General features: G+C 33.5%; 3 protein-coding genes across 3 annotated transcripts; 2 read left to right on the top strand and 1 right to left on the bottom strand.

Moving 5' to 3' along the window:
• Positions 1–611: 611 nt before the first annotated feature.
• Positions 612–1648, bottom strand: LOC131643138 (uncharacterized). Its single transcript, XM_058913292.1, has 3 exons — positions 1315–1648; positions 972–1212; positions 612–804 (listed from the first exon to the last, which is right to left on the bottom strand). Exons 1-3 carry the CDS (start codon positions 1646–1648, stop codon positions 612–614), a joined length of 768 nt encoding a protein of 255 aa, XP_058769275.1.
• A 771-nt stretch (positions 1649–2419) lies between these two features.
• LOC131643073 (HVA22-like protein c) lies at positions 2420–13955 on the top strand. Its single transcript, XM_058913217.1, has 5 exons — positions 2420–2688; positions 2770–2796; positions 2887–3009; positions 13320–13587; positions 13692–13955. Exons 1-5 carry the CDS (start codon positions 2627–2629, stop codon positions 13758–13760), a joined length of 549 nt encoding a protein of 182 aa, XP_058769200.1. The 5' UTR covers positions 2420–2626; the 3' UTR covers positions 13761–13955.
• A 6367-nt stretch (positions 13956–20322) lies between these two features.
• Positions 20323–22406, top strand: LOC131643137 (HVA22-like protein c). Its single transcript, XM_058913291.1, has 3 exons — positions 20323–20429; positions 21940–22207; positions 22338–22406. Exons 1-3 carry the CDS (start codon positions 20323–20325, stop codon positions 22404–22406), a joined length of 444 nt encoding a protein of 147 aa, XP_058769274.1.
• The last annotated feature ends 2615 nt before the right edge of the window (positions 22407–25021 follow it).

Genomic DNA, 25021 nt, shown 5'->3' with positions numbered 1-25021 from the left:
CGTAAGTGTTCCTAAGAGTACATCCACATTTCAAACTATCCTGACATGCCTTCTCTGCTCACTTCGCTTCTTGAGAAATGAAATTCAATTGTGCTCGAGATACGTTGCCAACCAACTGCGAATAGAGGGTGTGGTTTTTGAATTTGTGTTCTAACACTGCAATGCGTCGACCAAAAGTTGTTTGTATTTCACTATGTTGATTTTGGAGCATTTGGTTCACGGCGTCACGCTCTCTACTAAAATCACCCTTATTATCACCCAACCATTTCTTTAGTGTCAAATATGCAAATTCGACTCTATTAGTTGTTGTGTTTCAAAGGTGTCTAACATGATCGACCCAAGCACAAACAATCTTCTCCTTCACTTGATCAAGAATAGTAGTCTCAACGTATTTCAGGAAATCTGAATATTTGGAACACATACTCCTAAAATGAATTAAAGAAGCAACATACAAGTCTTCTATGGATGAATTTAAAATACCAGTCTATGCATCCATTATCTTTTTCAACACCACACCAGGTTTGACCATTTTTCTGTCTTCACCCTTGATATCGCGCATTTTATGCCTGCTTGATATTTGAAACACTTCTCATATTTTTTGTTATATGATATCAACAAAGTAATGTGTAAGATGTAGGAAAAACCTTTGCAACCAAATTCATCAGTGCAGTGTCTAAATCAGTGGAAATTACCTTCGACATGTTTCCTCGGTCCTTCAATAATGTCTTGCACATTTCCAATGCCCATGTAACATTGTCTTTTTTTTCAGATTCCAAAAAAGTGAACCCCACTGAAAAGTCTTCTCTATAAATGTAACACCAACAATTTCTAAAAGTGGAAACTTACATTACTTGGTCTTATACGTTGAATTAATTATGAGGACATTGGGAAATATGTTGAACAACTTGATACTTTTGAGATGAGTTCAAAATATATCGTGAATAATGACTTTATCCTCACAAACTTTGTACCTAGAAACATAGTGGTTGTCATCCAAAAACTTCAAACGTTGTTGCATTTTGGACCTTGGACCTCTTATGGCCATGTTGTTTCGATAATGCGCATTATATACCTGCTTGATATTTGAAACACTTTCAGGTCTTTTCCGTTTCAAATCTGCAAGTATATTTTTAGGCGCCACGCTGATTAAAGACATGTCTGAAACAATTACCTTCTCCTTCAGCTTAAGGCGACATACGATGAGATGACCGACTAACTCAGTTTACAAGGCATGATTATGTAAATCAGAAATCACATTAAATTTATATGTATCATTCGTCTTAAGGTATTAGAGAAATTTAAATGGACTCTCACATTTTCTTGATTTGGAGTCATCACGTTTCAACTTCTGAATTGGTGAAACATACATGCCACTTCTCTCACATCTCAAGGTCACAAATGCTTGCCTTTGGTTAGAACCATTGTCAGACCTTCCGATTACAATGCCAAATTCTAAATTCTCGACCACCATGCGGACCCATTCAAACATATGTTCATGAGTAGTAAAAAGTTGTTCATATGTAAACTGTTGACCAACATCTATCTCGACTTCAACCGGTCTAACATCTTCTTTCACCTCTTCCGGTTTAACTTTGTCCTTCACTTTATCAGACTTTGCATCATTACTTACAACAACTTTGGGAAACATATCGGAGTTCACCGTATCTAATACAAACCAAAACAGAAAAACTGTTAAAAATTTCACAGTAACAGGCAAATTCGAAGATGTATCTCCGAAATATATAACAGGTGAATTCGGAGATGGATCTCCAGACTCAACTTACATTATCCAGCTCAAGAACAAGATTAATGGAAACAATGAAGGATGAAATGAGTGAATTTTACTAAAGTAATGATTTGGAGTCGAAAAGTTGATTGAGAATGAAATATTTTTAAGGGTTTTGAGTTATAGAGAATGAATGAAGTATGAGAGAGATGACAATGCAAGATAGTGATATATTCAATTTATCCCTTGACATTTTCAAAGACGTATCTCCGAAAATTTCACTAAATGATTAAATGTTAATTCTCATTGAAAAACACTTGAAATATGATTCATAGTGCATTCGAAAACACATCTCCAAAAATTTCTAAAAACATTTTTGTATTTTTAGAAATGTGATTCACACTATAAAAATAGAAAAATAAATTACCCTCATTCAAATGTTTCATCCAAAACATACTCTTCCAATACTCTAAGAGTAGTTGTGACTTTTCACTCTAATAAATCAAAGCATATGTATTACAATGGTGAATTGGTGATAGATAACCGAGCATGCTTCACGGAATTACATTGAGCCAAGACCCAAAAATGACATTTGTTTCCAAATTTTCAAATAAATAAAATGGGGAGATGAAACCCAAAAATAAAATATCGCGCTAGAGGAGTAGAGACAACCGGGTCAATGTGTCAACATACAATCCACGAGGTAGGAGAAAACATAACATCGAATTTCGGTGCCTCTTTTTACGTGCCAAAAAATCTGTGTTCTTTTTTCCCTCTCTCTTTCTTTCAACACTGTCACACACTCACTCACTCCTTTTCACACTTTTCTCTTCTCTCTAGTCCCATCTTCAAACCCTTTCCACACTCTTCTTCACCAACACAAACCCTTTTTCCCCAAACATGGGCGCTTCTGGCAACAATCTTCTCCAAGTTCTCCTCAAAAACTTCGACGTTCTCGCTCTGTACGATCTTCTCCTTTCTATCTTTCTACAATGCATTCATGAGTAATACTTTTTCTAAACTTTCTATTGATTTTGTTTCAGGCCTTTGGTGACCCTCGTTTATCCTCTGTAAGCATGTTACAATTTTTTGACTTTTGTAGCATTATATGATTTATTTATGTGTCTGGTTTTTTTATTTGTTGACTCATTTTGTTGCAGACATGCTTCAATCAAGGCTATTGAGACCAAGTCTAGTGTTGATGACCAACAATGGCTCACATATTGGGTTCTCTACTCTTTGATCACACTCTTCGAGCTTACATTTGCCAAAGCTCTTGAACTGTATGTCTTTTCAGTATTTTTCTTCAAGCAATTTGAGTATTTCTTTTGTTTAACAAAAAAGTCTATTTTTAAGGGTTTATGGAAAAGCTAGAAATTAAATTTATTGTTTATAATGAAAAGTTATGAACTTTAATTATAATTTAGAAGATCTTTTGTTATTATAATGATACCTTTGGCAGCACAATCAAGATTATTAGTTAGTTTGTCACTAGAAAAATTCACACTGAGAGAGTCTTATTCTTTGAGGTTTTGTTGTACATGTTTGTTTTTTAGTTGAAAACCACCTAAACACACGATCAAGATAATGTTGAAGCTACAGTATTCGGGGTTCTCACATGGCATAGCTTTGGGATGCAACAAATTTAAGGGAGACTCAGTACCAAACACACTATTAGTACCAAATAGATTAAGAGAAATTTCGATAAACGCAGTGGATAAAATTACAAAGATTCTCTTCGCGGTTGATCCTTACGGATGGTCATGAGTCACAGATCAATGGATTAAATGAATTTTATTAATTTATTTAATCTCTCGCCTATCTATCCTTTAGTATGTGAACCAGTAAGTTTTCGTAACAATGAAAATAATATTTATTCCGTTATGGAACAAGAATTGGTCTGAGTGTATATGGATGAAAGAGTTTAAGCTTAAAGGGAAGCATAGTGGATGGACTCACACTTGAAGAAAAGATTATTGAGATACAAGTGTGAGTTGAAAGTTCCACGTTAGTTGAAAAAATGGAGGTTGAACTCTTTATAAGTGAGATACCCATAACCCAATACCTTAATGTTTCAGGTGAACATGTGCTATTAAGGTCTCTTGGATTTTGAATGTTTAGTTCATTGACTAAGAGCAATTAATAGCGGCCGTTCCAGGTGCTATCCCGGGATTCTCTCTCCCGGTCCGGCAACCATCCGCTACAAAGAAGCGGCACACATCCCAATTTTGGATAGCGGTCGGGAAAGCTGGGATAGCGGGAGTGGAAAAATATTTTTTTCCATTAAAGAATTCTAAAATTGGAAAATTTATTATAGTTGTTAGTGTTTTTTCCTCTCTCATCCGCGTTTCACCTTTCTCCATCACGTTTCTTTTGTTCGGTGCTTCTCTTGCCCCAACTCCACCTCTGCCTCAATTGCTTCAAGCTTCTTTCTATTCTTCTTCTCTACTCTGTTTTTTGCTTTTCTATTTTGTTCTCAATCATGTTCTTCTTTATTCATTGTTTTTCTATTTGTTTTCAGGTTGTTTTTTTTCTTCCTATAATTACTCCAAAAAGTTATTTAATCTACTTTAAATATATAGGTAGATTAGTCAGCACAAACATTTCCCTTTTTAAGAGTATGAAATATTTGAACTCGCCACTCCCTAGTGAGAAATACTTTAATATGAAGAATTGCTACATAGTGGTGTAAAACATTAACCGACTCTGAGATAAGCTTGATAGCGGAGTTGCAGTCAGAATAACACATCAAGTCTTTGCTGTCAAGTTCCTAAGCTATTCACAAACCATGATATAATGCCATCAACTAAATGTAAAAGATGTTGGAATAATCAATATCACCCGAAAAACCGTGAAATCAAATACCATCAGCATTTCGAATTAATTCACTAAAAGCCGAGACACCATGATCACTATGGCTTCTTAGAATCAATATTCTTTTCAAGAGCATATATATATATATATATATATATATATATATATATATATATGACAACGTAGCTTTGTATTTAGTCATTTATGCGTCAGCATATAACAACAAAATTCATCATATTTGGACAACAACTTTCGATATAATATAAAAAAAAAGATTTGATAAAAGAGGAATAAAAAACATAATATAGTAACATAAAACATTATAATGAAACAAAAAAATAGAGGAGATGAAAGATTAGAGAAGATGAAAAAGAAAAAGCAGAAGATAGGAGAAATTTGAGAAGATGTGAATTAAAAACGTAATTGGAAGAGAGAATAGTAGATTAAAAATTAAGAAGATGAAAAAGAAAGAACATAAAAGATGAAAGACTAGAGAAGAAAATGAGAGATGTGCATGAAAAAGAATATGAGTAGAAGGCGTAATACCGTTGGGAGAGATTTTAGAAAACTTAAAATGAAACCTTAAGTGTGAGGAAGAGAAAATCATTCGTAATCTTAAGGTCAAGGCATAATAGATTTGAGCTTCGGTTGGAAGTGGGCCATGTGAATTTTGGGTTGTAACATAATGCGATTTAGTTTGGTTTGTAAAATACAAACCGCAAACCGAACCAAACCGCGCGGTTTTGTTAAAAGATGACCTAAACAAGTTCGAACCAAATGCGGTTTTTGGCGGTTTCGGTTTAGTTTGGTTTGCAGTTTTTTATTGCGTCGGCTTGATTTTGAACACCCTTACCATGTATAATCCAATCATATAAACTGTCCCCCAGAAAACATGGCAAAACGATTCAAGATATCAGAAATGATCCATGTTTGGGAGTTAGAAACCTTTGTGAAAAGAAGAACATCATTTGTAAAATATAAATGCGATAGAGGGGGTTCATTACGAGATAACCTGACAGGTTTCCGATGGCCTTCATCAATTGCCCTGATGATTGTCTGCGATAAGAATTCCGTGCTGATAACAAAGAGATAAGGGAAAGGGAACCTTGTCGTAATCCTCTAGTCGAAACAAAATTTAATAGTCACCGCGCATTCTAAAGAATAGACATAGAGGAGCTAATTACACAATGTATGATCAACTTCATAGTAATGGGAGGAAACCCATTTTACTTCAAAAAAATTCTAAGAAATCCCAATTAACATGATCGTAGGCCTTTCCAAGATCTATTTTGAACACCGTGTCAACTTTTTTCTTTTTAGATTTATGCATAGAATGAATTGCTTCTTGGAGGATAATGACATCATTTGTTGTCCCTTTACCAGGTAAAAATCTACTCTGGAAGTGTTCGACTATCTGATTTAGATAAGAATGCAATTTGTTAACCATAATCTTCGTAATAAACTTGTAAATAGTGTTGCACAAGCTAATGGGTTTGAATTCCTTTAAAATTTTTGGGCAGTCTATCTGAGGAATTAATGCAATAAGAGTCTCAGAAAGAGAGGAGTGAAAGCTACCTATCACAAAAACATATAATATAAGTTGGACAATGTCATCTCCAACTATATGTCCAAATTGTTTAAAGAAAATAACCAGAAATCCATCATGACCAGGCGCCTTGAAAGGATGCATTTGATTCAACGCATAAGTAACTTCTTCCTTCGTCACCTGTTGAGTCTAAGAGTGTTGAACTTTTTTAGTAAGGATCAGAGGCATATTTGGGTCACCCATACTAGTGGGTGGAGAGTATAGGAGATGTAGCGTAAAAAAGACCTTTAAAAAAACTTAATGCTTCTTCTCTGAGAATAGTTTCATCATTGCACCAAACACCATTGGATAAATGAAGGCCATGGACTTTTTTTATTTTCTGCCTGATTATCGTCTTGGTATGCAAAAATTTGGTGTTACGATCTCCCAGTTTAATCCAATCATCTCTAGCCCTTTGAGACCAATGAATCTCCTCTTGCGCAAGGATCTCATCATACTCCTGTTGAGGTTCCTTTTGGAGATAAACTAGTCTTGCCACATCTATTCTCTCCAAAGAGTGTTGGATACCCCTGAGTCTCTACTCAATGTTATGCTTTTGTTTGTTGATATTGCCAAAAAAATTTCTTCTTAAAAAGGATAGAACCGTGCTGCACATTTTGAAGACATGTTACAATGCCATATAGAAAATTTTCCCAAGCAGTCTGGACTATATTGGAGTATCCGAGTGAGTGATCCAAGCTGCCTAAAACCTAAAAGGACGCGACCTGTGGTCTTGGAAAGGAAGGTCACTCCTAAGGAGAATGGGGTTGTAATCACAATGAAATTTACACGACGCCTCAACATATGCAACAGAGTAGACCATGCGCCAAGTAACATCAACCAGGGCCTTATCCAACTTGCAATAGACCATTCGGTTACCAATACAAGGCCTATTCCATGTGAATTTTCCACCAATCATGTCTACTTCAACTAAACTACATTTATCAAGGAGATTCATCAATTCAGTCGCCATAGAATGATTAAAATTACCTCCTTTTTATTTACTCTGATGAATGATATCGTTAAAGTCTTGAATCTGAATTTAAGGACCATCAACAATGTTCCTTCGATCAGTGAGGTGGAGCCACAACTTAAGACGAGAAGTGTACACGAGACTAATATAAATTCCAATTAAACACTAAGAGGAATTTTCCGATGATAACTTTATAGTACTTGTATCCATAAAGACATCTAGCACAATAGTAACGTTACTGTCATTCTGCTTTAACAGCCAAATGCCCCAGATGGACTGTGCGCCTCTACGTAGTGAACACTCACATATCCAGCTCTATCCTAGAAGGATTTGATCTTATGAAAACCAATGTGTGTTTCCATAACAATTAAAAATTCGGAGAGTGTTTTCAAATCACATCCATCATATGTCTTTTAGCCTTAATATTGGAGGCTCCCTTGATATTCCAGTAGAGCACGATGACTTCTTTGAAACCTAACATAACTAGTCTAGTTGATAGAGGTGACAAAATAAGTTCGAGAGACGTGACAATTTACGCAGCCGACGCCCATTCAGTGAGAGTTTCACGAACAACTTCCTCTTCTTGATAGCACTCTCATCCATAGCGCATTGGTTATTGTCATCTACACTTGATGTTGGTTCAAAATGCGGAATATTATATCGTGTGATGGTTTCCAAATTCAAATTTACTATGGGAGCGATGGAGGTGGATTTAATAGTGCTAGGCTCACCCTTTTGTGCTGGACAAGAATTAAAAGCTCTCTCAATTTTATGCAAAGTCCCACTAATAGCAAGATGTGATTTCAAAATGGAAAACTTGGCATTGGAGCGTGGGTCCCTTGTTTGTGTCGGCTGACGCGCGATTGGGATTGGTCCATTCTTATTATATCGCCATTTCTTGGAATCCGCGTCAAGTTGATTGGGTCCAGCTGGTTCATTATCAATGCTTATTCCTTTTAAGGAAACATCAATCCCCTTGATTTTAAAACTCCCTAGATCTCTAGGCGCATTATTGGATAAAGATTTCCCTTGACCATAGCTGACTCTTTTTTTTTGTGTTTTTTCCTCTGCACCACCAGCCAATCACCATGAATTGGATTTGTTTCTCCAGGTTCTTTTGCTACAATTTTGGCGCTACCATCACCCACTTCCTGATGCAGTTTTGTTAGTCTTTGCTCATGGACAACATTGTTTTTTGGAAGACCTCTTGGTTGCGCCACCATAGGAACGACCGACAACGTTAGTTTATTTGGTGTATTCTTGCAATCATGGGTGTGATGTCCATAAAAGCCACAACTTAAGCAAATACTGTGAAGACCTTCATACTGTGAAGCAAATACTGTGATTATCACTAACCTATAGTAAATTGATTTAGGGGGTTTATTTTAGTTTAGGATTCAATTATGAAAAACAAAGTAAATAATTGATTGTCAAATAAGCTAAAATGACTAATCTACTGATTTCGGTTCCGACTTATCATTGATTATTATAATTTCAATCTCCTAATCCATTCCTACTCGACTACAAAAATCACTGACAAGCGCAACAAATGTTATGTGATGTAAGTTCCTATGATCCTAATTAAGCAAACAGATTTAAGCCCTCGCGGATTATTCAAACATGATAACGAATTAAGCAAACGCTAACGTGATTATAGTTAAGGATCATACAACAATCGAATTAAATCAATATACTCTATGAAAATTGAATTAAGCAAACAATAATCACATAATATAATTGAACGGAATAAAAACTTGATTAAAATTATTATAACCTCAAAGTATGATTGAACCCGTAATCAACAGATTTTGTCTTGTAATTAGTTCTCCATTACAAACGTACAAAGCTTTCAAAATTATTTAGTAAACGTGAATCTTCAATTGTACGGCCAAACCTAGGTACTAGAGAGAACCAAACGGCGCCAATTTGATTCGTTGTCGCGCACGGATAAAAACGAGTAACTTTTGAAAATATAGTGTAACGGTAACGACAACTCGGATACTGTTCTCACAAGGATTCTTGATTTATTATTAACCAATTAAAAAACTATTAAGAGGTGGGTTTATGGTTTTAGGATCGATTTTAAGGAACAAATAATTAAGCGATTAAAAATAAGTGATTATAAAATTAAGTCAATCTACTGTTTTCGGTTCCGGCTTATCATAGGTTTCTACCTTACCAAATCCCTAAGCGGCTTCGATCTCTATTCGATTTCTATATCAATTGACAAGAAAACTAGATTGACATTCCCATATTCCGAATTAAGCAAACGGTTTACAGCCCAACTGGGTCAAATACATAACCCAACCCAATATAAATGACACAAAACTAAATAAAAACTATTGCTGCAACTTCAAATGCAATTCTGGAAAATATGCGTTTCAAATATGACTTCGACTCCAACACGTGAATTGTAGCTCTTTCTTTTAGCTTTCCGACGATTACTAGAACACGTCGATCAAATTCCCAGAGCTCCAGTTATGATCATCTCCGTGCAGACTGCTAAAGTTGAAAATTAAATACAAAAATCAAATAACAATAAAAATAAATAAAAATATAAAAACATTATAAAATACAAAAATAAGATAATCAAACCATGGAAATGTATAAGTACAAACGTAGAGGAATGTGCATCAAAATGCACTTATCAATATGCAAAGTATAGAGTCCATCGAACTACTGTTAAATAATGGTCAAACAACATCTACGAACCTTTTGACACAATTTTCTCCTTATCTGTGAGAGTTCACACTTGACCATAAAGAAACCATTGTCAACGTCCTTGATCTCAAAACTTCCGGTAAGTTTCCACATCTTCAACCTATCCTTCATCAAATGATAGTCCACATTCTTTCCAAGGAGTTTTATGACTGACACCTCCTTCCAAGGAGTTTTATGAAAATTTTGTTTGAATAGTTATTCTTAAAATGTGATTTAAGGTATTTCATCTATTTATGGGAAAAAAATTTGGATATCAAAATTTCAAAAAATCACTTAATTTTGAAGCTATTTCAAATAGATTTTCATAAAAATTATTTTTGAAATACAACTTTTTAAAAAAATTATTATTTTGATTAAGTTTTGATCATCAATTATGTATCTTTATGTTATAAGATGTCAAAATTAATGTTTCATTTTAATAAAAACGAATATAAATAAACTTGTAATATTTTGAAAAACCGTTTTAAAAAATATATTTTCATAAATACAAAGAAAAAATCCATTTTTTTAAAGTTGAAACAAACTGGCCCATAATCATCGCAAGGTCACGTGTTTTCAGATAAATTTAGTATTACACTAAACAAGAGAAACAAAACAAAATGAGGCAAAATGTATGTTAATTAAGAAAATGAAAACAGTAAACACTTTTTTAATCAAATAACTTTTAAAATGAAATAAAAATGATTAGAAGATGACTGTTTGAGAAAAGACTATCAAAAAAATTCTGTTATGAAACTCTGGGATATTCTAACTCAAAACATTTAGAAAACAAACTGCTATGAGTCTTATATAGGTTTAGAAGTCTAACTAACCGTCATACTAGTTTGTCAAATGTTAGAAAGGTGACGCTTAAAGGGATTATAACTTAGGGATGTGCATGATTAATAAACCAGACCAAAATTAACCAAATTAATGTTTTAGTTCCATTTTAGCGGAAATTGGTTATTTTTAGAAAACATGTTTAATTCGGATCCGGTTCAAAACCGGTTTACCATATTTTAGATAAGCATTCAGAGAAATACGCAAGAACACTCAACAACACTCAACAGTAACATCAACACAAAAAGAACAAAAAGATGTAGAAAATAGAAGTTCAACTCAGATTTGCAAACTGAATGCCTTTATAAAAATAAAGTGTGGCTAATATATAGCGTATACAAGTATTAGTAATTGCTACTATAAATAATAAGACTAATTCAAAAAACACTTCATGTCTAAAGACGAGAGCTTAGCAGTTTACTTCATTAAAATCAAACATTCCAATCTTCTTTCTGAGTTTTTGGAAAACCTTCGTCATCAAATGCTCTTTCGATCATGGACCAGACACATTTGGCACAGAGAAATCTTCCATCAAGTCATGTTGACCATAAATGAGGATTTTTTTGCCGAAAGCTTGTTGTCTCTTGTATTTTTGAGTTTCTGTCTCAGTTATGATGCAGCTTAGTTGTATTTATTAGGTCCAATGGATCCAGCTCTGTTAAAAGCCAGAGCTTTCTGTCCATATGTAACAACTGATTTCAAAAAAAAAAATCCTCTCCACCTCTCCTAAGTTCTTTATAGAATCAATAAGGTTTCATCAATCTCTCATCAAACCACTCTAACAAGAATTATTTTTCATTACCGTTTTTGCCCCTTCTAGAATACACCCTCCACACCTTGGGCCATTAGATTTGTGATAAATGATAGCTCACTGTCCCTAACAGAACATTAGTTGGTTCGATGACTAAAGAATTGAAGTTGGATAGATTTGAAGAATTACTAATTTGCATAATTAAGAATGATGTTAGGGGTTGTATGGCTTAGCAGTTTACATAGTAGAAATCATACTTTTTTTCTTTTCAAAATGTGGTATTTCAAAAATGATTTTTATGAAAATCTATTTGAAATAGTTTCAAATTTAAATGATTTTTTGAAATTTTGATATCCAAAAAAATTTTTAGTAAAAAGATGAAATACCTAAAATAACATTTTAAGAATAACTATTCAAACAAAATTTTAATTTGACACTTTTATGAAAAGTTTCTTTGTAAATTATTTTTACATAAAATTTTGTAACACTATAAAAATCATTTTTAAATAAAGCCAAAACAAACGAGTCCATTATGTACTTCAAGTTGTCTAGTTTGTGATTAGTGTTAATAAGATGTGCTTATAACTTATAACTAACGGTAAGTTAGTTATCCAATTCAATGTATCAACAAATACAAATTTATTGTTTGAATAAACACTACTTTTTTATTTTTGACAAATACTTTAATCTAAGAAACTCTTTCTCCTCTTATCCTGATTGTTGTATGTGAGAGGTTCCCAATTATTACACAAACAAGATCGTAGGTTTTGCTTATAAAATGATCATGGGTAAAACAAGTGGTCATGAGATCAAGTTTTTTGGTAAATAAATTTGTCATGCCATCATATTCATATGATTAGAATTGGTGTCATGGGTAAACCATGTAGTCATGACATCAAGGCTTGTCTTCATAGTTATGAGTTAGTTACACGATCATTGCATCGGGGTCACCATTTATCATGATTTGTAGTTAGGGGAAAACAGTAAGATTACATCTTTTAGGGTCATGAGTAAGTCATGTGATCATAATTTCAGAGCTATAGGTAAATAATGTGATTATGACATTAAGGTAAAACATAAATCATGCATGATACTTATGTTTGATCACATGTTCAATTCATGACTTGAAACCATGATCATATATGAATAACCTATAACTTCGCCACTATGTTCATATGGTTTACCCCTAACCTCAATCAAATAGTTACAATGATCACATGATTAACCTATTTCTGGCGTAGATGTCATGATAATATGGTTCACCATGACAGGATGTCATGATCACGTGATTTTCTTCTTAGCCTAATACCATGATCATATGGTTTAGCCATGACAACAGTGCCCTTGATCAAATAGTTAATCCATGACCTTGCCCCATGATCACATGGGTAATCTTTGTCTACAATTATATTATCTAACGGTTTATCTATAACCGTAATGCCATTATTTTATCGTTTGCTAATGACCCCATCCCATGATGATGATATTGTTAGCCCATGCAATACCATAATCACATGGTTAATTCATGACTTTAAAACCTTAACTGCACGGGTAATCCACCATTACCCGGATGCCATAATCACACACTTAACACATAACCTTGGTGTCAGGATCATATGGTTACCGGATCAAAGCTACGATCATGGTTTACGCATACTGGAGGCATGTGTAGGACTTTAATTTTGTTGTTCCCATATTTCATGGTTCGAGATTTGTTTGTTAGTAGTTTGGACTTTAGCATTTTTTCTTGTACACAAGATTAGTTCCCTTTTTGTTGTTATTTGATCTTGCCTTAGCATGATATGACTGTCTTATTCGGCGGGGAAGATGAATTATTGGAAAAGTATCAGTTTTTTTACGCACAATTAAGTTTAAAATTTCCAACTTCCAATTGTTTTTGTCATGCAAAGTATATAATTGCTAATTTCAGGCTTCCGATTTGGCCTTATGCAAAGTTAATACTGAGTTGTTGGTTGGTTCTTCCTCACTTTAATGGAGCAGCACATGTTTATAGACATTATCTTAGACCATTCTACATGAATCCACAAATGCCACAAATGCCGCAAATACCAGGAACTTCTCAAATGTGGTATGTTCCGCGGAAGAACATATTTAGTAAACAAGACGATGTTCTTACTGCGGCAGAGAGATATATGCAAGAACATGGAACTGAAGCATTTGAAAGACTCATTACCAAGGTACACAAACATATTACCTTAGTTATTCCAAATTTAAACTACTGATGTACTTATACTTACCTTAGTCATGTAATGTGAAGCACTTACATATTGTTGATCTGCAGACTGACAGAGAAGCTAGAGCAAGGAGGAATGGAAACTACATGATCTTTGATGATGACTATAGATATTAATTGTTTTAACCAAGCGACATTATATGATGTTTTTCACCTTTATTGTCACTTTATTAGTTAAGTATGTACCAAATTGTACTCTAATCTAATTAGTAATATTGTTGGCTTGGCGGAATTTGATAGATCAAGAGGTATCTATAATCAAATTAGTGAGTGTTTGTTTTAGTAAAATACATATAATCTTCTCAGTAACTTGAACTGGCTTTTCTTTAAATTAATAGTGAAGTCTCATTCTTGCTATTGAGAAAAATCATGGAATTCTATTTGGTTCCTTGGGTAAGAATCTTCGTTTTTGATAGAAGATAATTTTGTCAGTAAAGATAGTCTCATTCACATAACATTATGGAAATCAATCTGGTTCATAGGAAAAAAAAAACTTTTAGCCTTTGATAAAAATTAATTATGTTTGAGTTTGAGATCAGTCAGAAGCAAACTTAGCCATTGAAGTTCACAGACACCGGAAGCAATGAAACCATATTCTGCAGCTGAAGAAGAGTGTGCAACTATGGTTTGTTTCTTCAGCTGGGGAATACTCAATGCACCTTATGGATTACTAAAAGGCCAAAGTCATTAAGAAGATTCACAGAATACATTCCTTAGCAAAGGAAGAGGCCCTTAGGAGAGCAGCTTCTAGGCCAAAGACGTATAAATATTGCCAAAGTTCATGTTGAATATAGTTGACACTTTAATTTATGAAATGCAAGTAAATAATTTCCCGTTAGTATCAGGTTCAACAACATAAATTAACAAAGTTGTGAAATTGGAACATGATGATTTTGTGAACAAATAACCATGTAAATCATTGGTGATTAAGAAGGTAGAAAATTTAACAAACCCACTGTCTTCTCTCTTGCTTTATCGCATATAGTGATTTTGGAAGTTTACAGGCCTTGCGTGGGTTGAGATGTGCGTAAGCCCTTTGGCAGGTCCATATAGACCTCTCTTCTAAGTCCACATAGAGGATGACATTATAGACGTTAAATTGGTAGTGTCAATGATGAAAAGAAGCCGTTGCTAAAAGAAGCCTTATAATTGTCATTTTATCCTAAGAACAACTTTGCTCGTGAACTAATAAAAGACCAAAAAACTTTACTGAAATCGAACAAATCGGCAAAAGTTAGAAGTTGACCCGATTACCTAAGTTGAATTGGAAATTTTAAATTTTACAAGTAGCATTTTGGAACCGTTAAACTTGTCACTATATCTATTGAGCAAAAGGGGTGGGGGTTATTAGTGAAGTTTCTTGTGTGACAAGCTAACTTCACTATTGGTATAACTGTCACTTCATGCTACTTCATGCTAGTTGTAACTAATGGAGTAACTAACTTATACTAGGTAGTTATTGGAAAGTTAGTTATAAGTAACATTAGGCTTAGCATTGTAAATAAGATTTTGTGTAATTTCATACTTTCACATGGTATCATCGACATGTGGCTATGTCCTCGTCATCGCTGCATAATCACGCTTTTCTTCACAAATCTCAACCTGTTTTACATTTTTTGCATTGATCGTTATTCAAATTTTTTCTTTCTCTTATACTTCTCTTTAATAATGTCTGTTGAGAGCTCTTCAAGCACCCATATTGACCATGCTCATTTGCATCAAATTAATACTTATTCCAATCTTGACAAGGGTTATCAAAATGATACCCTCAATCCCTACTTCATGCATCCTAATGAAAATCCAGCACTTGTGTTGGTCACTCCATTGTTGAATGCTGGAAATTACCATTCTTGGTTCAGATCCATGACTATGACTTTAAGATCCAAGAACGAGCTCCATTTCATCAATGGTGCTTTTCCAAAACCAACATATGAAGATCATGACTCTATTGCATGTGATCGATGCAAATCGATGATCATGTCATTGGCTGAACAACTCAATTGAATTTGAAATATCTCAAAGTATCTTGTGAAAATTCCAATTTCACCCTCCAACGAATCTATTCTCATATATAAAATTAGTGTTTGAAGCCATGGAAAGCTGGAACGACTTATAGAAGATATACATACTTACATTCAAAAGAAACAAGAGGGAAACACTAAGTCGATAATCAACACATAGAAGAAAGTTGTTATTACTTTGAGAGCTTCATAACTTTCATTCTTTGTAAATCTCGTTGTATTAAATTGTGTATAGCAGCTTTTTATGAAGCACTTTGAAAGCACAAAACTTTGTAACTTAACCAGGTTCGTTAAATTTCCTTGAGGGACTAAAGGTTTAGTCAGTATCCTTGAGAAGTCTTTGACTGGTGTGTCATTGAGGTTGTAATCAAAGGTTATTTGATTAGTGGATTAAGTCCTTGTTGATAAGGCAAAATCACTTAGGTAGAGTGAACTAGAGGTAGCCTAGTTAATGGTGAACCAGGATAAAATCTTGTGTTATTTATTTTTGTTGTTATTATGTAATTTGTTCTTGGAGTTCAAAAAAGTGTTAACTCTTGAAACCCAATTCAAAACCTGATAACACGAAATCGTATCGTATATTAAGTTTAATTAACATGAATTAGTTCTTCGTTTTTATCGATTATATTACTTCACGTTGGTATTTTTACTGTGTTTTTAAGTATTTGCATCTAACCAAGCTTGCATGGAGGAATATGAAGGAATGTGGTCAAAGAACACACTTCTGCTATCTAGCAGAAGTGTCTGCTAAATTTCCAATGATAGAAGGCTGCCCCGTCCGACACAACTCTGTTACGACCGACACACTATTCAAATGTGTTCCCCACGACACACACACCTATCACATCCGGCACAAGTGTTATTACAATTGAAGCAGAGTAGCCCACGAACAATTGAAACAAAAGCCCACTCGTTTGACAGTTTCTTCACACAATTCAAGTGGTGCTCCCTAGATTCTAGGGAGACTTATGTCATGCTTTAAGGGTTATAAAAGGGGCAGTTACTGAAGCCTCCGTCTCTCTCTTCCGCTCCGTTAATTTTCATTATTTCTGTTTACTGCAAGTTTGAGTTCTTACTGCTATTTCCATTCCTTTGCAACCGAAATTTCTAGCCTTTTAATTACCTTCCATAAGCAATAGTTTCTCACATTGAGGAGCTATTCCATCATAGATTTAGTACCTCTTTTATTTTGGAATTTGAATTGTAATCGAAGAATAATTTTGTACGTGTATTGAAGATATTTGGTACTTGAAGGTTATTCCAGTTTATTAATTAAATTCCAGGTTTCTATTTACATGCTTATTTATTCTGTTAACGATTGCCATGTTTGAATTTACCTTTCAATATTGTTTCAGCATGTTCGTAATAAATAATATGTCTGGCTAAATTTCCAACACCGGTATGTAAGGTCACTGAGCGGAAAGGTTCGACAACGATTTGGCGTAAAAATTAATTAAACGTTTTTCTGGTCTTGATTTCTAAAACTAATACTGAATTGTTTTCTTACGAGAGTAAATTACAAACTAAGGTCTAAAATCAACACAGCGAGAGTGTGAGGTTTTTACCGGATAGTAGTCATCAAACATCAACTCTAAATATAGCGAGAGCGCTTTAGAGTTGATTATATCTTATTTGATTTTCAAAAAGTGTTTTCAGTTTTTAAATGATTTAGCGAGAGCAAACTTTAGAGCTTCTAGTATAATCTAAATCAATAAACACGAGAGTATAAGGATTTTTAATTCAAATAACTTATTCTAAAAAGTGTTTTTATATTTAATATATGTAAATGACTTATTGAACCCTGACGTCTGACTATTATATACCGGTATTTAAATTTGTGTATTTTGTTTCGTAAATTGAGCCAAAGAGAATCGAAGAAGCTATCGTCAATTAACATTGGTCTTTTTCCTTTCAAGAAGAGTTAAATCAATTTGAACGAAACAACGTTTGGGAACTCGTCCCTAAATCTTCAACTAATATAGTGATTAGTATTAGGTGGGTCTTTCACAAGAAGCTGGACGAAGATGACAATGTTTTAAGAAATAAAGCCAGACTTGTTGTGAAAGGTTACAATCAACATGAAGGACTATATTTTAATGAAAAATATGCTCCTGTAGATAAATTAGAAGCCATAAGGATGTTATTAGCGTTTTCATGCATCATGAATTTCAAAAAATTTCAAATGGATGTAAGATGTGATTTTATAAATGGTCACATACAAGAGGAGGTATACGTTCATCAACATCCAAGTTTTTTCAACTCAGATTATCTGGATGAAATAACAACTTAGTGATTATGGTGTTAATCTTGGAGCAGTCCTGATAAGATGCGACAACACTAGCGCCGTAAACCTCACTAAAACATGATTCTTCACTCTCGAACCAAACACATTGAGGTTAGGTACCACTTTATTAGGGATTATATGGAAAAAAGGAATTCATACTTGAATTTGTGACCTCATTTAATCAATTCGCAAATATTTTTACAAAACAACTTTCTAAAGGAATCTTATTTTTCATAAGAATTGAAATAGGAATTCTAAATAAATCATTCATATTTTAGTATGTTTATGTATCTCTTTTCCTTCTTCCCTTTCTCTACTTGATAACCTCTTATCTATGTCCTTTGATTGTCTTCCGCCTTTTTTATTATGACAAAGAGGGAGAAGTATACTCTCATGGGAAGTAGAGTATACTCTTTAATCATGTGAGAGGAGTTTATCTAATCTAATTATATATGTATCTATTTTTTCTTTTACCATCTCCTTAAGAGATTAGTTGTCATCATCAAAAAGAGGGATGGTGTGGATCTATGTTATTGTAGGTTTGAAGCTGATGATCCTACATAGAAATTTCTTAATTTTTTGATGATGAAAACACTAATGATTGTTGAAGTTGTTGGTCATAACTTTCCAACTCTCAAATGATGGCGAACAAACTTGAATACATCTCAAGCCTCATCAAGTATGAGAGTCAAGATTCCATTGGAGTTATTGTATGATCGATGTATCTAGAAAAGATTCTTGAAAGCCTCAAAATTGTGACAGAGAGGAAGTGCAAAAGCTCATCGGGTCGTGTCTTTCTGAGTAACCAGAGTCTTGTGAAAGTGGAAGAGTAACTCGTATTATACTAAGGAAACTCAGACACACACACACACTTTAAATCCTTTTTGAATCTCCTTTTAACTAACAAATACCTAAAAATATTTTTAAACCTTAGTCAATTGATTAGGAAACTATCAGTTTCAATAAAAGCATATTTTTAACTATCGAATTGATTAGGGCCTATATACAATTGATGGGAAGAAGCCAAATCAATTATATAATAGACTATGACAAATTCTTAATGATTCGTAACAACTCTCTATTCAAACTTTCCAAAACGAGTACAAATAATTAAGGGTGTTCGCGGTGCGGTTTGGAAGGTTTTTACACTAAAATTCATCCAAACCGCAAGAGAAAAAATATGCGGTTCAGTTTCCTTTTGGAAATAAAACCGAATCAAACCAAACCAAACTAATGCATTTGGATTGGTTCAGTTTTTATGATATTTTTATTGAGTCATACATATACATATATAAGACAACATAATTTTGTGTTTAATCATTCATACATTATCAAAAAATAAATTTATTATCGAAATAAGTTTATAATTTAATGCATAAATATGAATTGCGTCTTACAATTTTATCTTATGTATATTAAGCAATATCATGAAATTGCATATTAAAAAACTTAAAATACTATTATATTCATATATATATAAAGGGATGCAAAAACTTTTTTCATCTTATCCTTATCAATGTTAACAAATTAAAAATGAAAAAAAATAAATATATAGTGATTTCATTTAGAATAAAATTAACAGTATTTATAAATAAATAATATATTTTTAATTGATACGTAAATTAATATAAATATCATACAAGGAATATGATAAAATATACACATAATACTTGTTGATTTCACAAAAGAATAAAAAAATATAATGGTTTGTAAGATTTTGCAACATAATGCGGTTTAGTTCGGTTGGCAAAACATAAACCGCAAATTGAACAAACCATGCAGTTTTGTTAGAAAATAATCCAAACAGATCCTAACTAAATGCGGTTTTTTGCAGTTTTTGGTTTGGATTGGTTTGATTTGTGGTTTTTATTAGGCCGGTTCGGTTTTGAACACCCCTACAAATAATAGATTACTTGAGGTATCTAATAGATTAGATAATTAAATTGGCCCATGGGTTGTTTCCCATCCTTTCAAATTTAGTGATTAACTAAGTTAATGAATAGGTGAGCATTGTTCTCACACAAGTGTTTCGCTAAAGTTGAAAGTGTTTCATTTTAGTCACACACATTTTATAGGTTGGCTGGCATTATTTGTTGACTCGTGGGATATAAAAACAATTGAGAGATGAATAACAAAATTCTTTTAGAAAATATGAATACAAAGAGTTATGGGTAAGAATCTATTCCCCAACAAGATTTCATTTTCGAAGAGATAAGCAACCAATTTCATTTTCTAAGAGAGAAGTAACCAATAAAAAGTTAGAATGAATGCATTGCCAATTGAATATCAATTTATTGACACAATGACTAAAGAGTTGAAGTTGGACAGATTTGATGGATTAACAATTTGAAGAATTAACCAATGGAAAATTAGAATGGATGCATTGCCAAGTGAACATCAACTAACTGACTCGATGACTAAAGAATTGAAGTTGGACAGATTTGAAGAATTAACAACTTGCAGAATTAAGAATGAAGTTAGGTGCTGTATCGCTTAGGTGTTTGAATTAAGAGAATTTTATCATGTACTTCAAGTTGTCTAGTTTGTGATTAGTGTTAATAAGACGCGCTTATAACGTATAACTAACGGTTAGTTAGTTATCCAATTCATTGTATCAACAAATAAAAATTTATTGTTTGAATAAACACTACTTTTTTATTCCTAACAAATACTTTAATCTAAGAAACTCTTTTTCCTCTCATCTTAGGTTTTGCTTATAAAAAGTTAATGATCATGGGTAAAACAAGTGGTCATGAGATCAAGTTTTTGGGTGAACAATTTTGTCATGCCATCATATTCATATGATTAGAATTGGTGTCATGGGTAAACCATGTAGTCATATCACCAAGGCATGTCTTCATAGTTATGAGTTAGTTACATGATCATTGCATTAGGGGCACCATTTATCATGATTTGTAGTTAGAGGAAAACTGTAAGATTATATCTTTTAGGGTCATGAGTAAGTCATGTGATCAAAATTCAGAGCTATAGGTAAATAATGTGATTATGACATTAAGGTACTCCCTCTGGCCATTATTATAAGCAAATATTCTGCTTTTAGATTCATTGAATAATAAATGTATTTGGTCTTTTATGAATACTAGATACATTCATTACTCAATGAATTTAAAAAGAGAATATTTGTTTATAATTCAGGCCGGAGGAAATAGTAAATAAATCATGCAATCATATCATTATGGTTATGAATTAATCATGTGCTCACGGCATGAAAGTTATGTTTGATCACATGTTCAATTCATGACTAGAAACCATGATCATATATGGATAACCTATAACTTTGCCACTATGTTCATATGGTTTACCACTAACCTCAATCAAATAGTTGCAATGATCACATGATTAACCTATTTCTGGCGTAGATACCATGATGATATGGCTCACCATGACCTGATGTCATGATCACGTGATTTTCTTCTTAGCCTAATACCATGATCATATGGTTTAGCCATGACAACAATGCCATCATCACATGTTTTACACGCCATGATCAAATAGTTAATCCATGACCCTGGCCCATGATGATCATATTGTTAGCCCATGCAATACCATAATCACATGGTTAATTCATGACTTTTAAACCTTAACTGCACGGGTAATCCACCATAACCCGGATGACATAATCACACACATAACACATAACCCTGGTGTCTGGATCATATGATTACCGGACTTCAAAGCTACGATCATGGTTTACGCATACTGGAGGCATGTGTAGGACTTTAATTTTATTGCTCCGTTATTTCATGGTTCGAGATTTGTTTGTTAGTAGTAGTATGGACTTTAGCATTTTCTTGTACATAACACTAGTTCCCTTTCCGTTTTATTTGATTTTACCTTAGCATGATTTGAATGTCTTATTCGGCGGGGAAGATGAATTATTAGAAAAGTATCATTTTTTAGCACAATTAAGTTTATAATTTCCAACTTCCAATTGTTTTTGTCATGCCAAGTTTATAATTTCTAATATCAGGCTTCCAATTTGGCCTTATGCAAAGTTGATACTGAGTTGTTGGTTGGTTCTTCTTCACTTTAATGGGGCAGCACATGTTTATAGACATTATCTTAGACCATTCTACATGAATCCACAAATGCCACAAATGCCGCAAATACCAGGAACTTCTCAAATGTGGTATGTTCCACGGAAGAACATATTTAGTAAACAAGATGATGTTCTTACTGCTGCCGAGAGATATATGCAGGAACATGGAACTGAAGCATTTGAAAGACTCATTACCAAGGTACACAAACATTTCACCTTAGTTAATTCTAAATCTAACCTGCCAAATTATACATATACCATCTTATATGGGTAGATAAGCATCCATGTTCTAATGTAGTGTAAAACACTTGCATATTGTTGATGTGCAGACTGACAGAGAAGCTAGAGCAAGGAGGAACGGAAACTACATGATCTTTGACGATGATTATAGATATTAATTGTTTTAACCAAGAGACATTATATGATGTTTTTCACCTTTAGTGTCACTTAGTTATGTGACAAATTGTACTCTGGAATCTAATTAGTAATATTGCGGGCATGGCGAGATTGGATAGATCAATAGGTATCTATATAATCAAATTAGTGATGTTTGTTTTAGTAAAATACTTCATATAATATTCTCAGTAAGTTGTACTGGCTTTTCTTTAAATTAATAGTAAAGTCTCATTCTTGTTATTGAGAAAAATCATGGAGTTCTATTTGGTTCCTTGGGAAAAATCTTTGTTTTTGATTGAAATTAATTTTGTGAGTGAAGTCTCATTCACATCATTGAGAAAAATCTTGGAATTCAATCTGGTTCATTGGAAAAAAAATCCTTTAGGCTTTGATAAAAGTTAATTAAGTTTGAGTTTGAAAGCTAGCGTCGCTGCTATTTGCTTTACAGATTGGCCATTTATGTGTAATATGTTTGAGATCAATTGGAAGGAAACTTAGCCGTTGAAGTTCACAGATATTGGAAACAATGGCATGATATTTTGTATATGAAGAACGAATAACTATGGATTTTTTTTTTATTTTTTATATTTCAATGAGACAAAAGAGACAACCAAAAACAAGGGGATTACTTTATGTTCAATGGGGAGAATGGGGAGAGGGTGAACACACTGAAAATCTAAATTTTTTCTTTTTTTATTTCAGAGATGCATATGCGGACGCACTTAAAATGCACATAGCACTTCAATAGTGAGTCATCCATCCTATATTTGTCAAAAAAATGGCTTGGAAATTCATCTACGAAATCACTCTAAAAAAATTACGGAAATGCACTTTCGGACTAACTCTAAAAGCACTTTGTGTTTCACAATTGAATCATCCACTCCAAATTTATCAATAAATGGTCTGGAATGCAAGCACATGGCCAATCCCCAGAGTAGTTCATCTTAGATTTTCAACCGGATATGTGAGGAAAGTGAGAGATGATTCACGCCTAAAATAAAATATTAGTAACAAGTAAAACATTAGTGTTAAGAAAATATTAGTAACAGTAAAAGTTGCAAACATATTACCATAAACAACATGAAACTTATTTTATTTGTCTTGTCTTCCAAAGACAAGCTTCACCTAATTTAGAGTACAAATAAACCAAACACACGCCCCCAAGTTGTACTCGTGGATCTCCTCTAAGTCGATGAAGTATGTCCGGTATACTACATTGACGTAGCTTGCAATTTTGTCCACAAATATTATTGTGCTAACCAAGTACATGAAGCATGACCTCAATGCACATTGTCTGTGGAACAAAACCTTCTTGTCATCATCTTCGACCTCCACTGTTGTAACACCCCGAATCTACCCCGCAATTATAAGCGAAAATCAGAGTGCATTTAATTTTATTCATCAAACGATGGGATGTCACAATTCGACTTAACCAAACAAACATACTTATATTTCATTTAATAAAGATACATAGCATTCGGAACAAAACTTCATTCACCACTTACAACTTATAAACATCTTTATATTCAACTTAACACAAATGTCATCATGGAATACAATAATCATATAATAACGACTAATCCCCCCCCGAGTGCTACGTATCAGAGCAATGGACACTGACTCGACTTGCCATAAAGCAACATCAAGACTTCACATAAACGAACTCGAACAACCACGGCTAATCTTGAGTACCTGCCCATTTCCCATGGTAGGGGAAATATCAGCAAAGGGGTGAGATATCTTACAATATAAAGGAATGCATGATAAATAATATAGGAGATATAAATCATACATAATTTCACCACTTCGCATCACATAACATATTACAACAAGTTTCACCGCAAAACAACTTATCAATATAATACAACTCTCAAAACAGCAACGAGGTCATTAATCACATATTCAAATATACAAGTATGATATCAAATACGTCACCACAAACATATCATTATCACGTCATAACAAACACCTCGTCATCTCGACAATTCAAACACAATTCAAATGCAATTCAAATGCGACTCAAATGTGACTCAAACTTATGCATATGCATGTGGTACCATTGGAGTAAAACTCCCGTCTCAAACAGTTTGCCATTGGGCCGTCTCAAACATTTGCCACAAGGGCCGTCTCAAACATTTGCCACAAGGGCCGTCTCAAACAATTGCCACAAGGGCCGTCTCAAACAATGCAATGGATGCGACTCAAATGATGCACATCCACAAACACAACTTAAACCACTTAATCAACTTAAACGACATAATCAACTTAAACAACATAATCAACTTAAACAACATCAACTCAATGCCAAGGTTCTATGGCAATAACCGTATCATAGTAATTTACCACATCTCAATCATATCATCACATCATATTGACATACAACCTCTATTCAACTTCATTCTTATCAACATAATACAACAATAACAACGATTCATCATGTTACAACAACAACAATTTATTATATTACACAACAACAACAAACATCAACAAATTCTTCATATTCCTTAATTCAAGTAATCATCATAACACTTTATACTCAATTTCATATATATTGCTAAGTCATCGCATGGCATCATCGTCGACTCATACATATCAAATACGCACAATTAATCGCATA

This window comes from Vicia villosa, unplaced genomic scaffold, assembly GCF_029867415.1.
Source record: "Vicia villosa cultivar HV-30 ecotype Madison, WI unplaced genomic scaffold, Vvil1.0 scaffold7, whole genome shotgun sequence".
In the NCBI taxonomy this organism is placed as follows: domain Eukaryota; kingdom Viridiplantae; phylum Streptophyta; class Magnoliopsida; order Fabales; family Fabaceae; genus Vicia; species Vicia villosa.
Note: the sequence above shows the minus strand (reverse complement) of the source record. Positions and strands in the feature narration are given on the sequence as shown.